At 41.4% G+C, this 14108-nt stretch overlaps 1 protein-coding gene across 5 annotated transcripts in view; it reads left to right on the top strand.

Annotated features, from left to right (window-relative positions):
* The window catches only part of KIAA0825 (KIAA0825 ortholog), a 431089-nt gene that overhangs the window by 258058 nt on the left and 158923 nt on the right, over positions 1 to 14108 (top strand). Inside the window, exon 20 of one of the 5 annotated variants that reach the window (XM_053293917.1) lies at positions 7900 to 7992. The exons of the other annotated variants lie outside the window; for them this stretch is intronic. Coding sequence (XP_053149892.1) covers positions 7900 to 7936 — 37 coding nt within the window. The 3' untranslated portion in view covers positions 7937 to 7992. Of the gene's footprint in view, positions 1 to 7899; positions 7993 to 14108 lie in introns of those variants that run through there. 5 annotated transcript variants of the gene reach the window in all.

Genomic DNA, 14108 nt, shown 5'->3' with positions numbered 1-14108 from the left:
TCAATCTGGCATTGCTCTTTGTTTTGTAGCATATCCACCTGTCTGTCTGTTTGGGGTGGTTCCCAGGTACCCTTTGTTACTCGTAGGCTCCCAGGCAGTCACTGTGCCAAGTTTGGTCCCGATAGCGCAAAAGATGTGGGAATGTATAGGGAACACACAGACAAATATTCAACTTTAATTATACAGATGTTAAGGATGGGATCTGATGGGGAAATTGAGATGCTGAGCACTAGGAAATGGTGCTAACTGAGCAAAAAGGCACCTCTTAAAGTGATGAATCTTTTATATTTAGCAGGGGAAAGCAACTGTCCCTATGCAACTCCAGCAGAGCATCCCTCAGGTTGCTGTTGTTGGTGTCTACCTTATGTTTCTTTTTAGATTGTGAGCCTTTTGGGGAAAGGGAACCAGTTTATTTCTTTTTCTATGCAAACCACTTTGAAAATCTTTTTGTTGAAATGCACGATATAAATATTATTATTATTATTATTATTATTATTATTATTATTATTATTACAAGGAAGGTTGTATCTATGTGTTTACACATTATTGGAAGGAAGAGTGAGTTCCATGTGTATAAGACCATAATGCTCAATTTGCTGCTGTGTTCAAAGATGTCTGGAATGAGGCTCAACAACAGTCATTGGATACAGGGGACTATTCCCCTGTAGCAGCCTCTTGTGTGTGCAGTGATAAATATCTGCTTGCAGAACACTGTTTCCATAATCCTTGCTGGTGTTAACAGATTTTAGACTGCCCGTCTGTTACAAGTTATATGGTTGCACACACCTTCTCCATCAGGAAACCTATTACCAGAATTGCTTTGAAGTGTAGTAGTTACCACCCTTCATGACTAAGTTTTGGCTCAATGTGGAGAATTTAACTCAAGTTTGTGCAAACCTGCACACAGCCAAATTATACAGTGCCATGAAAAAGTTGGTGAACCCCCTAGGATGGTCAGTATGTTAGCATAGTTCTTATCCAAAACATTATTAAATCCTAAGCTTAAACCCTGAAGAGAGAAAGGCAATCCCAATGAATATGCAAATTAGACAAAAATGATATATTTTGAATATTCACACAACAGAAAGAGTCAACAAAAAACATCCTTGTGTGAAAAAAGTATGTGAACCCTTCATTCAGTAACTGGTGGCATGTCCTTGAGCAGCAATAACAGCTCAGTTGTGTTAACATACCATCCTACGGGGTTCTCAAACTTTTTCTTGGCACTGTATATTGAACTACCAGGAAAGCTGACCATGGAAAGGATACACCCATGTTACAGCATTCAGAAGGACACCATAAAGTACAGACGTGTTTCTTAAAAGCAAGGTTTGCTCTGTTGTGGAATTTATTTAGTAGTGATTACTTCTAATTTCCTGGGGAGGCTTCAGGTTTATTTTCCAGTTTTATTTTCCTGTAACATAGAGACATAGGTAGCTGCCATATACCAAGTCAGTCCATTGGTCCATCAGTATTGTGTACCCAGACTGGCAGTGGCTTCTCCAGGGTTGCTAGCAGGAGTCTCACTCAGCCCTATCTTGGAGATGCCAGGGAGGGAACTTGTAACCTTCTTGCTCTTCCCAGAGTGACCCCATCTCCTAAAGGGAATACCTTATAGTGCTCCCATTGTAGCCTCCCATTCAGATAAAACCAAGGCAGACCTTGCTTCGCAAAGGGGACAATTCATACTTGCTACCACAAGACCAGCTCTCCTCCTGTTTTCCTCTTAAAATGAATGGCTGAATAGATTATCTCCAAGGGGAGACAACTGCATGGGGAAGGAGGGCACTGATTTTCAGCATGGCTCACAAGCACGGCCGTAGACAACAAAGGGGGATGACAATCTCCCTGCCACCATGGTCTGGGGGCGCTGCCAAGGCTCCCCCTCAGCCAGGGTGGCCCCTTACCCTCTCCTGCACTCAGCTAGCAAACTTGCTGGTTGGAAGCTCAAGGCGCACGCCTCTCCTCCCCAGCTAGTGTTTCACTGAAACACTGCTGTGCTGGGGAGAAAAGCTCAGCCAGCCAGTGTTTCAATGAAATGCTGACTGGAGAAATGGAAGAAGTTCCAAACGAACCATTTCCCAGGGAGGAGTTCAATCCCCTTCATCTGGCATCAGGTGCAAGGGGGTGGGGCCTATGCACAAGACAGGGCCCATCAGCCCCAGCAGAGCTTCTCTTCCCCAGTCAGCAGTTCATGGAATCACTAACTAGGAGCTCCTTTTCCTGCCTCCTTGAGAAGGCAGGGAAAGGAGCTCCCAGTCAGTGATTCCATGAACTGCTGACTGGGGAAGGGAAGCTCTGCTGGGGCTGATGGGCCGTGTCCTGTGCATTGGCCTCACATCCTTGCATCTGATGTCAAACACAGAGGGCATGGCTTGGGCATGTATGTGCTTTGAGCATGTGATTGTGAAGCCTAGAAGGCAGGGGAGCCACCAGAGGACTCTGTCCTCCAGCCATGGCCAAGCTCCCTAAACCCCTGCTCACTTGACTGAATATAAGAATCATATCTGTGGGAGGGAGGATGTCCTTGAGTTCTTGGCTTATCTCAACATCCATTCATTGAGAGAGAAACTGCATTCCAATCTCAATACTTCACTTGGTCTATTTTGGCACCTTCTGTGCATGCTCAGGGCAGTGACTATAAGGGTGGCATTTCCCAGGCCCTTAAAATCACACTAATGACCCAAGGGCACTTAAGAAAAGCCTGACCAGAATGACCCATTTTCCTTGAATCAGAGGAATGCACTTAGGGTTCATTTTCTAATGAATCCATGTCGTTAGAAATGGCGATACAGCCCAGATTCAATCTGGGGGTGCACTGGGATAAAATGGGAACAGGCAGTCATGGCAACATTGAACTGGAATTGTTATCATTAATGTTGTAGAAAAATATATGGGTTTTTTTCTGGTCTCTATTTTTGATCCTCCCCATTATTGTTTTAATTCAATAACTGCACCCTTTTAAAGAATTACACTCTACAATAATATGGAAATTATCTTATTAATTATATTAATAAAGAACCATCTAACCACTTGCATACAACCAACCTTTGCCAGTGAAGTGTTAATGAAATTAACAATACAAAGATATAATCATTTTACTTGGAATAATTATATGGGCAATTTAACAATACATTTCTTTAAAAACTGAAAGCATTTGTGTAATATAAAGTTAAGCCTCTGTAAATGCTATGTAGAATCAAAACCTTTCTTATTGTTTCTTGAGCACAAAGACATCTTTTTGAATGTGGAGTAGAGGCATCTCCTAAAAGGTGAACTTTTTCTAGCATTACTTCCACTTTTAAATAGCTAATTCAATTTTATTCCGCCTGTGGTTTTATTTTCATTTCCCCATGAAAATAGCATTTTGTTATACTTATTTTTTTCCTTAAAAGAAAGCTTTCTCTTTACTGGGAAATTTGTCATAGATAGCATGGAAGTACTTCACTGAAATTTCAGTATGTAATAGAATTTCCATATGAAATAACACCTCTTTTCAAATTGTTGTTTCTGTTAAAATGTAAGCCAGAAGATGGTTATTCACATTTACCAGGAATGGACCTCACAAGAATGACCAGAAAGTTGTCTTATATAAGAATCTTATTTAACTTCTATTAACATTAAGGAATTTGACAATATAGTACCTAATCATGAGGTTTAGAATTCTGAAGGTTATCTTGATGCAAGTAATCAATGTCAGCTGGCTTGGCTTGATATTTGCCCCCGATACTGTCTTCATTGTATGATTCCTTCTTCCTTTACCATCGATCAGTCTTATGCAACTTACTTCCAAGTCTATAATTCTTTCTTGGGCTTCTTTGTTGCATTGTTCAGAGATGATGTCTCAGTACTAAAGCACAGTTAACATTACATCTATTTTGGAGGAATCATAGCAAGAATACCATGTCTCTAGAGATGGAATAGTCTTGATATATTGGATCATTTTTCAACAACCATAAAGTATACGAACAGCCCTACTGGGTCTGATAAATGGCCCATCTAGCTCAGCTCCTTTTCACTAATCATGGGAATCTGATTAGTGTTCAGATCCATATTCTTGAAGAAATGAGGCAGTTGTCCTTTCATTGTCCCAGGCTTATCTGTGGGAACTGTCACTCATTTTCTCTCGTTGAAGTTTGAAGTAATGATTACTATTCTGTGCTGTCTCAAGGGCCTTTGGATAACATCTACCCTGTTCCTTAAGGAGACATCTCAGGAGTCTCCTTAATGCATCTCAGGAGTCATTTGGTGAACTGGGATTGTAGTTACTCAAGCAGGGGTGTCGCTAGGGGACAGGGGGCCTGTGTTCACCCATCTTCCTGGTGGCTGCTTGTAGTGAGGGGAGATAATGAAGAAAATAGGAGGGGTGGAGCTAGGGAGCCCTCAGAAGCTCGGGGGCCTAGGTTCCTTGAACCCATCCACTCAGTTATAGCTACACCCCTGTACTCAAGCTTTATTGTGGAATTAAATCCACCCAAAACCATTCTGGCTGACATCCAGACTAATGCTGTGGTTGTGCAAACATGTTTACTAGCACAAGGATGTTGTGTGAGCTAGTTCCACTAAATCAGGAGCTTGCGTTGATAACACAATGATGTTAAACTAGCATGAAGATATTGCTCAAATAAAGGAATATATATTCCAGACTTGTTTTTGTGCTTGTAGAAGATGTTTACAACTTGCACAATGCATTGCACAACAAGCTGCACAACATGGTCACACAACCTTGTTTATATACCAGTGAGGGTCTCCCATTAGCAGTTGCTCAACATTATGAAGAACTACTCTTAAATGTCAGCAGCTTCTCTTATTCTGCTAGTGCAACACTAGTCTAGATGTCAGTGCCTGTTCTTCTATCCTTGTTGCATGAGCACAACACTTGCATGAGAGATTGTGCAGTTTTGTGTATCTATATGGGTACTTTGGTGTACTATAAGTACCTATTGCATTAGTTTGAATCCCTATTCAACCATGAAGCTCACTGGGTGCTCTGGGCCAGTCATGTATCTCTCAGCCTAATCTACCTCACAGGGTGTTGTGAGGATAAAAAATAACCATGTACACCACTCTGAGCTACTCAGAGGAAGCACGGGATATAAATGTAGATAGAGAGATAGAGAGATAGATAGAGAGAGAGAGCAGCAGGCACTACTAATAACTATGATTAGTCAACTTGGTTTCGAAATGTATTATTTATTTATCATATTTTAATACTTCCTGATATATACATTTCTAGGCGGTGTACAAAATTTAAAAACAATATTAAAGTCACAAATTAAAATCCACAAAAAACGATAAAAACATAAAACTTATTAAAACAAATTATTAAAATTAATTCTAATTAAAGTCTGGGAGAACAGGTGAGTCTTGAGGGTCTTCCTGAAAACAAACAGAGAAGAAGATGATCTTATTTCAGCGGGGAGCATATTCCAAAGCCTCATATTCCAAAGATCTAATGGGTAACCAAGGTATAATACTGTCATTTCCCATATTTGTTTACCCATCTTCCCCCCAAATACAAGTATGATGTATTGGGGTTATCATATTCTTAAAATAGGGTTATCATACTCTTTCTAAATTGTTTGGTTGAAAGGACAAAACAAGTTAAGTCCATTAGAAAGAATCTACCAGTTCAGATGACTGTTTAAGCCCTCCTCAGAGACACTCTCCTGAGCACAGCATTTGTTTGAAGAGACAATCACTATACTTGGGGAGAGATGTTACCTGTGATTATGAACTCTGGCACGCCCAGGGAGAGAATGTCTACCTTTGTGTTAACCATTGTCTCTTTGAACAAATGTGTTATGGTAAGTGAGGGGATGGACTTATGGCATATGTCACCATGAGGCCACAACTTGCAGGAGATGGAGTATTTGTAAACATGTATACTTTACAAAGGGCTATAAAGTTGTAACCAAATAAAAAACAGAACAATGGCTGACATCCAGATGAAGGAAGCACATCTTCAGCTAATTTGCAGCATGTGGTCTGGGGAAGGGGCAGTTTGTTGATCTCCCCTTCCCTCTGAAGTTGTGACTCTTGAAAACATGTCCCTGAGCATGGAGGGATCCTCAGGGACATATTTTTAGGGATGTGCATGAACAGTTTTTCACAGTTGGAGCAGAATTCGGACCGAACAATGGGTCCACAAACCGGTTTGGCAGATGAGGGAGAGAGGGGTGAGAGCAGCGGCGGGATGGAGGTGAGAGGCATCTTTCAAAGTAATTCAGAAGGTCCTTACTTGTACCTGGAAGCCTGCAGTAGTGGTACTCCCTCCAGCAGCCTGTGGGATGGTAGGGGTGTGCACAAAACTGGCTGGCCCAGTTCGGATCTGAATCGGACCTGAACTGGACCAGGCCAGTTTGGTCTGGTACCCCCTCAACCCACCCCCACTGGTTCAGTTTGGTCCAGGGGGATTCGTGATCTTTAAAAAATATATAGTTGTACTTATTCCTTCCAGGGGGCTTCTCCGAGGCTGCAGGGGATTCTCCATTGGTTCGCCCTCCCCCACACCAGCCTCCATTATGTTGTAAATCACCCTGTTTGGGCAGTCTTCGGCCCATTCTGGGCCTCATCCCTATCATGGTGGCCATTTTGGAAGCTGCCACACATGTCCAATGGGTTTCTGCATAGCCAGGTAATAACCAGGCCTCCTTCCTGAAGAGCAGTCCAGTTTGCAATTAAATTGCTCAAACTACCTCTTTTCACTGCGAACCGTTAGTGCACATTCCTCCATATTTAGGGGGAACACCACCAGCTTCAGAGATTGGCAAAGACTGCGCCTCCCCCCGAGTGCTCATGTAGCAGTGTTACACCAGCACTTTATTAGTCTAGATGTTGGCCACTGTTTTTAACTTAATATGTGCTCTAGATCAGGGGTTCCCAACCTGTCGTTATCTAGATATTGCTGAAATACTTTCCCAGCAGTCCCAGCCCTAGAATGCTGGGGGCCCTAGGCTGGGCAGGCCTGGTCTGCATGGACTGTCCAGTGACTTCTCTGGGATTGCAGGCAATCCCAGGTTCTCTCTCTCTCTTCCCTATCTTGGAGATGATACCGGGTACAGAGCTTGGCGCCTTCTTTACGCATGCGTGTGGGTGCTCTTCCCTGGGCATCCCCATTCCTAGGGGTAGTATCTTCTAGTACTCATACATACATTGCATATGAATGGGGGACTACATGTGCAAACACTGTAGGATATTCCCCTCGGGGGATGGAGCTGCTTGGGGGGGGGGCACTTGCATGCTTGCGTGCGGAGGGCTCCAGGTTTCCTCCTTGGCATCTCCAGAATGGGGCTGGGAGATATTCCTGCCTGCAGCCTTGGAGAGGCCACTGCTGGTCTGTGTAGACAGTGCTGAGCTGGATGGACCAATGGTCTAGCTCGGTATATGGCAGCTTCCTATGTTCCATGTAGTCGCCCTTTCAAATGCAAACCAGGGCAGACCCTGCTTAGCAAAGGGGACAATTCAAGCTTTCTGCCACAAGACCAGCTCTCCTCCCTATTCCAGAAGGCAGGATTAGATCAAGTGGGGTTAAGTTACAGGAGGGTAGATTTTAGGGATGTGCACAAATCAATTTTTTCTATTTGATTTGTACCCAAACTGAATCACCCCCTATTTGTTTTTGGTCCAAATCTGGCCAGCTAGCACAGGGGTGATTTATTTTGTCCACAAATCTCCTGAAACAGATTTGGGTACAAATCATTTTGTAACCAAATTGATTTGCACAGGCAGCAGGCACAGGCAGTGATTCTCTCAGAAGAAAGAAGAGAGTGGAAAAAAATCTCTTCTCTTTTTCTCAATCAGGAAAGCAGGAACAAAAAGCAGATAATTCACTCCAGGCGGCAGGGAAGGCAAAGCAAAACTCCTCTGACTCTCTCTATCTCTTTCTTCTCCCACCAGGAAAGAAAGGCAGAAAGGTGGCTGGCTGCGTCCTTAAGTACATTTGAAAATCCCTCCTTTGAACTCCCCCCACCTTGTCCCTTCTTTGACCCTTCTCCTAGACAATACAGGATCAGTCACCCCTGGCAAAACAAGATTTGAATGGAAACAAGCCAATCTGGAACCAGGGGGGGATCACCAGCCGGTCATTGCACATTGTAAGTCGCCAGTCTGTAGCTTGGGGGGACTGGATTTAAAAATTAAAAATAAAAAATAAATACTGACACAAAATGGAGACAGCAAGACAGCCACAAAATGGAGGTCTGAATCTATGAATTTTTCAGGTCAGAAATCTGGGCAATTTGTTTTGGACCCGAATCTGGCCAGCTAGCATAGGAACCATTTGTTTTGTCCACAAATCACCCCAAACAGGTAGATTTGGGTACAAATCTACTGTCTCTACAAATGGACTAAATTTGGTTCAAATTGAGGTCCATAAGTTAGATCTCTTGCGCCTCAAATGTTCCTGTGTCTACCATCTTAGATTGGGGTGGATGACAACATTACAAACTACACCATTGAGGTGTCCTTATGTGTCACTCACTACAACTGTACCAAATTAGGTTCAGATTGGTTAGACAGTCCTCAAGTTAGTGCACTTGTGCCTCAAAAGTTCACATGTCCGCCATCTTGAATTGGGTTGGATGACATCACAAACTACACCATTAGAGCACCCCTATGTGTCCATACAGCTGTAGCAAATTTGGTTCAAATCAGTTAGACTGTCCACAAGTTAAGGCACATGCATCTCAAATGTTTACATGTCTGCCATCTTGAATTGGGTTGGATGACATCATCACAAACTATGCCGTTGAGGTGTCCCTATGTGTCCCTACAACTGTACCCAATTTGGTTCATATTGGTCCAGGCATTGTGAAGTGGGGGGGACACATGGATGGACACTCACAGAGAAAGCCAGGTGATTTCATAAGCCTACTAGAAAGTAGGCTAAAAACAGATGGCATAGTAAGCAGCTAGTTTATAGTTTGCTTCATAACTGGAGATCCATAGCAAGGAGCAGTGAGAAATCAAAGTCTCACTCTTTGCCTTGAGTGAAAAGGTAGAAGGAATTCAGGAAGCTAAACTCATGCTCACTCCAGACTGAAGTCAATTTAGCAGCAGTCTTGACTGTACTTACAGAGAAAACTTGACTGGGAACTTGCCTGAGGGTACAAAGTGATGCAAGAAAGTAGAACAATAAGCCAGGAGGACGGAGTTAGTTCTCCCATTGGTGGTTCTTCTATTACCCCAAAAAAGGAACCTAAAGTTTAATGGTTCACAGAGACAGTGGCCAACATGCTATGCAGTGAATTGCCAGTGTTTCCAATCCAGTGGGGCTGTTGTGCATATAAAAGGCAGTCCCGGTGGTGTTGCACAACCATCTAACCACCATGCATGCACTTGCTCAACACTACTTCCATTGTTTTCAATGGAAGTAGTGCTGCACTAGTGCACATGTACTATTTTAGGTAGTTGCACAAATGTACTTTTGCAAACACCTCTGGGACTGCCTTTTACATGCACAGCAACCCTGGAATTGAAAACACTTGTGTTTCACTGCAAAGCATGTCAAATATCTTGTCCCCAATGCAGTTCACAGAGCAAAGTGCATTTAGGTTCTAGCACAAAAACATATGGGATGATTTGGGAATGTCAGCAAATAGTAGCTCTGTGACATCTCATCACTTAGTTGTAGATTATACGAGTATTTACTAAAAACACAACAACCCTGAATGCATTGGGTGGCTTCACACATATAGCACTGCCTGAGATTTAAGTGAGCAGCCATTTTCCTGGTAGTATGCACTTCTCACATGGACCTCAACTTCTGCTCCAGCTTCCAATATTCTGAGATTGGTCATGATGTCCAAACTCATCCGTCTTGGCATAATGCAGCCCTCTTCTTTCAGGGTGTGTGTGGCAGGGTTGGTGGGGGGCTAGGTGGTTACTAAACTATGTATTCTTGCGTGACAATTCTGTGCCTTGACAAATGGTGGTGGCTGGTTTTTGTTGCTGCCACTGGTTTCCCATTAAAAAGTTGTAAATGAAGAGGCAAAAGTCCCAAGGTGCTGTAAACTTATTTATCTGAGCCCAATGCGTTTCGGCCAAAGCCTTCTTCAAGGGCAAACTAGGACACATAACATGAAAAAAAATTTAATATACCATCATAAAACTCTTTTAAAAACCAATAATATTAAAATGACATATTGTGAAAACTGTAACCCTTGTGCACTTACATCTTATCCAATGTAATCCTGTTTTTTAAAGAAATTTTTCTTCAAAAACAGGAAACAATCTAGAAAAGTTAAAATAGAAGCTCAGTTTTGCAAGCACAGTACTTGACCAAAAGCAACACTGAAAAACAATGAAAAACATGCCACTACTTACATCTTGGACTACCAAAGTTGATGGAGCACATTTACTACTATCTTAATAATGTGAGCTTGTCACATTTCTCCATATTCTTGCAAATTTATACCCTTAGATAACATCTCAGCTGTACTACATTGCCTAACCAACTCCTGAAGTCATGCTACTTAAAGAATAGTCTTCACTTGAGCATAACCCCAAGATCTAACTCATCATTTAAACCACCTGGAATCAAGGTTTTTAATTCAAGAATCCACCAAGCCTCCCTCCTGAGTAAGATTCTATCATGGCCAAAATTAGTCTTTCCAACAGCCCAAAAACGTCAATCTTTGTAAGAGTACTTGTGTTCCAAATAGTGGGCCACCAATGGAGCACTCATCTTGGCACATTTAATATTACTGAGATGCTCTCCAATTCACTTCTTTAAAGGTCTCAGAGTTTTTCCAATATACGTTCTCTTGCATGGGCACTGAATGACATATACCACACCAGCCATACTGCAGCTGGTAAAAGAATGCAGTGTGTAACATTTCTGATTGGAATGATTTACAAAATATTTAACTGAATACGTATATTGGCAATATATACAATGGCCACAAGGATTTATTTATTTATTTATTTACACAGTCAGACAGGTGTTATTGACTGGTTTGTTTTATCCAGACATTGAGTCCTTCCCAAGGACCTGAGATGGAGTTGTTTTGGAGTTGTACCTAGGGCGCCAATTACCACTGGGATTATTTTGGTCTTTGTCTGCCACAGCCTTTCAATTTCAATTTGTAGATCTTTGTATTTGGTGATTTTTTCTATTTCTTCCTCTTCTATTCTGCTATCCCTGGTATTGCTATGTCGATTATTTTGAATTGTTTTTCTTTCTTCTCGACTACAGTTATATCTGGTGTATTGTGTGGCAGATGTTTGCCTGTTTGTAGTTGGAAGTCCCATAATATTTTTGCATCTTCATTTTCTACAACTTCTTCAATATTATGGTCCCACCAATTTTTGGCTACAGGTAGCTTGTATTTTTTGCAGATGTTCCAGTGTATCATCCCTGCTACCTTGTCATGCCTTTTTTTGTAGTCAGTCTGTGTGATCTTTTTACAACAGCTGATTAGGTGGTCCACGGTTTCATCTGCTTCTTTACAAAGGCGGCACTTGCTGTTTGTTGTTGATTTTTCTACTTTTGATCTTATTGCATTTGTTCTTAGTGCCTGTTCTTGTGCAGCCAGTATTAAACCCTCTGTTTCTTTCTTCAAGTTGCCATTCTTAAGCCATTGCCAGGTCTTGGTGATGTCTGATTTTCCACTTACATTGTGCAAATATTGACCATGCAGAGGCTTATTTTTCCATTTTTCTGCTCGGTTCTTGACTTGTTCTTTCTTATAGGCCTGCTTTGTTTCATTGGTGTTGAATAGTTTCTCGTTATTGACCATTTGAAGTGCATCTTCTTCATTATATATTCTTCAAGGCCTCTTTTCTCCTCCTCTGCTTTTTGGTGGACTTGCAGCATTCCTCTTCCACCTGAGCTGCGAGGGAGGTATAGCCTATCTACATCACTGCGGGGGTGCAGAGCATGATTGATGGTCATGATTTTCCTGGACTTGCAATCTAGCGTCTCTAGCTCTGCCTGAGTCCAGTCTATTATTCCTGCACTGTATCTGATAATAGGTATAGCCCAGGTGTTTATGGCTTGTATGGTGTTCCTGCCATTGAGTTTGGACTTTAGGATTTTTCTAACTCTCCTGATGTATTCACTTCCAATTTTTCTTTTAACTTCAGTGTGTGCGATGTTATCAGCCTGGAGAATGCCCAAGTATTTGTAATGTTCTTTCTCTTCCAGGTTCTTGATCTTGCTTCCATTGGGCAGTTCTATGCCTTCTGTTTTTGTTATTTTTCCTCTGTTTATTATTAATGCAGCACACTTGTCTAGTCCAAACTCCATTGCTATATCGCTACTGAATATACGGACAGTGTTTAGCAGTGATTCGATTTCTGACTGAGACTTTCCATACAACTTCAGATCATCCATGTACAGCAGATGGTTTATTTTACTTGATGTTTTAGATGTTTGGTATCCGAGGCCTGTTTTGTTTAGTATTTGTGAAAGTGGAGTCATGGCGATTACAAACAACATAGGGGATAGTGAGTCCCCTTGGAAAATACCTCTTCTAATGCTAACCTGTCCAAGTGTCTCACCATTGATTGTTAACAGTGTACTCCACATGCTGATTGCTTTTTAAATAAATATCTGAATGTTTTTGCTGACACCAGTTGTTTCTAAACATTTTAGTATCCATGTATGAAGCAATGAGTCGAAGGCTTTCTTGTAGTCAATCCATGCAACACTTAGATTTGTTTTTCTTCTCTTGCAATTTTCTAAAATCATTTTGTCAGTCAGCAGCTGGTCTTTTGTGCCTCTGGTGTTCGGGCAGTTTCCTTTCTGTTCAACTGGAAGCTGCTTCTTAGTTAATACGTGTTGCATTACTTCATCTGCTATTATTCCAGTTAATAATTTGAACATGGTTTGCAGGTAGGTTATCGGTCTATAATTACTTGGAATTGCACCTTTTGCTGGGTCTTTCATTATGAGATGAGTTTTCCCAGTTGTTAGCCATTGTTCAGTATCACCTCCTTGCAAAATGTGATTGAACTGTTTTGATAGTTGTTTATGAAGGCTTGTTAGGTGTTTAAGCCAAAAGCCATGCAGTTCATTGTTGCTTGGTACAGTCCAATTTTTAATTTTCTTTGTTCTTTCACTTATTAATTCTGGTGTTATTATTAGATCTTGCATTTGTTGGTTACATTTTTTGACCTCTTTCACCCAGCCTGCTTTTTTATTATAATCTATTGGATTGTCCCATAATTTCCCCCAGAATTGCACTGTTTCTTCTTTATTTGGTGTTTCTAGGTTTCTTGCAGTTTGTCCTTCTATGCTTTGTTAGAAATGTCTCTGATTCGACTGAAATTGGAGATTCTGCCTGTGTTGTGTAATTCTGGCTTCGTATCTGCTAATCTTCTTTGACACTGCTGTTATTTGCTGCTTTATTATTTCCAGGACTTCTCTAATTTTCCTTGAATCTAGGTGGTATTTTTGGATCAGATACTGTTTGGTGTTTTCATTCTTCAGTTTCTTGTCTTTCATATCATTCAGTTTACTAGTATCTGATCTAAGCCTGGTGATTTTATTTTCTAATCTAATCTTCCATTTAGGTGATGTACTACTTTCTTTTTTTTACAGGTCCACTGATCTTATATCCGAGCTCTTGTGTTATTGTTGCTGCACCGTACATTAGTTGTTTTGTTTCTTGCAAATTATTGGTTGTTATTTCTACAAGTACAGCATTGACATCTTTTAGTGCTGGAGCAAGTTGTTTTTTGGCAACTATTTTTAGAGCTGGAAGTCGAACCCTGGTGGTTGTTTGGTTCATGTGCTCAGTTATTTTTTGCTTTAGTTCTTGTTGCTTTTCTGTTAAATGGCATTCGGGTTTTTGATGTGATGGCAAAAGGGAGGTTGCCTGGTTTTGATTTTGAAACAGTTCAGCAACAGTGGCATCCTCTTTTTCCAACACCTCCTCCACCTGCGCCTGAGCAACTTCTTCAGTTGGTGGTAATTCTTCTTCCATATCTTGAGCCTGTGTTGCTCTTTGCAGTTCTTCCAGTTCAACTCCTGTGAATACTTTATTTCTTATTATGAATCTTCTCTGGTCTGCTAGCCTTTGTTCTGTTATTTCTGTATCTGGATGCTTCTCTTTCCAAATTTGGTACATTCTTTTTAAATAACCTCTCCTAGTTGGACTAGA

This window comes from Hemicordylus capensis, chromosome 2 (assembly GCF_027244095.1).
Source record: "Hemicordylus capensis ecotype Gifberg chromosome 2, rHemCap1.1.pri, whole genome shotgun sequence".
NCBI lineage: Eukaryota > Metazoa > Chordata > Lepidosauria > Squamata > Cordylidae > Hemicordylus > Hemicordylus capensis.
Note: the sequence above shows the minus strand (reverse complement) of the source record. Positions and strands in the feature narration are given on the sequence as shown.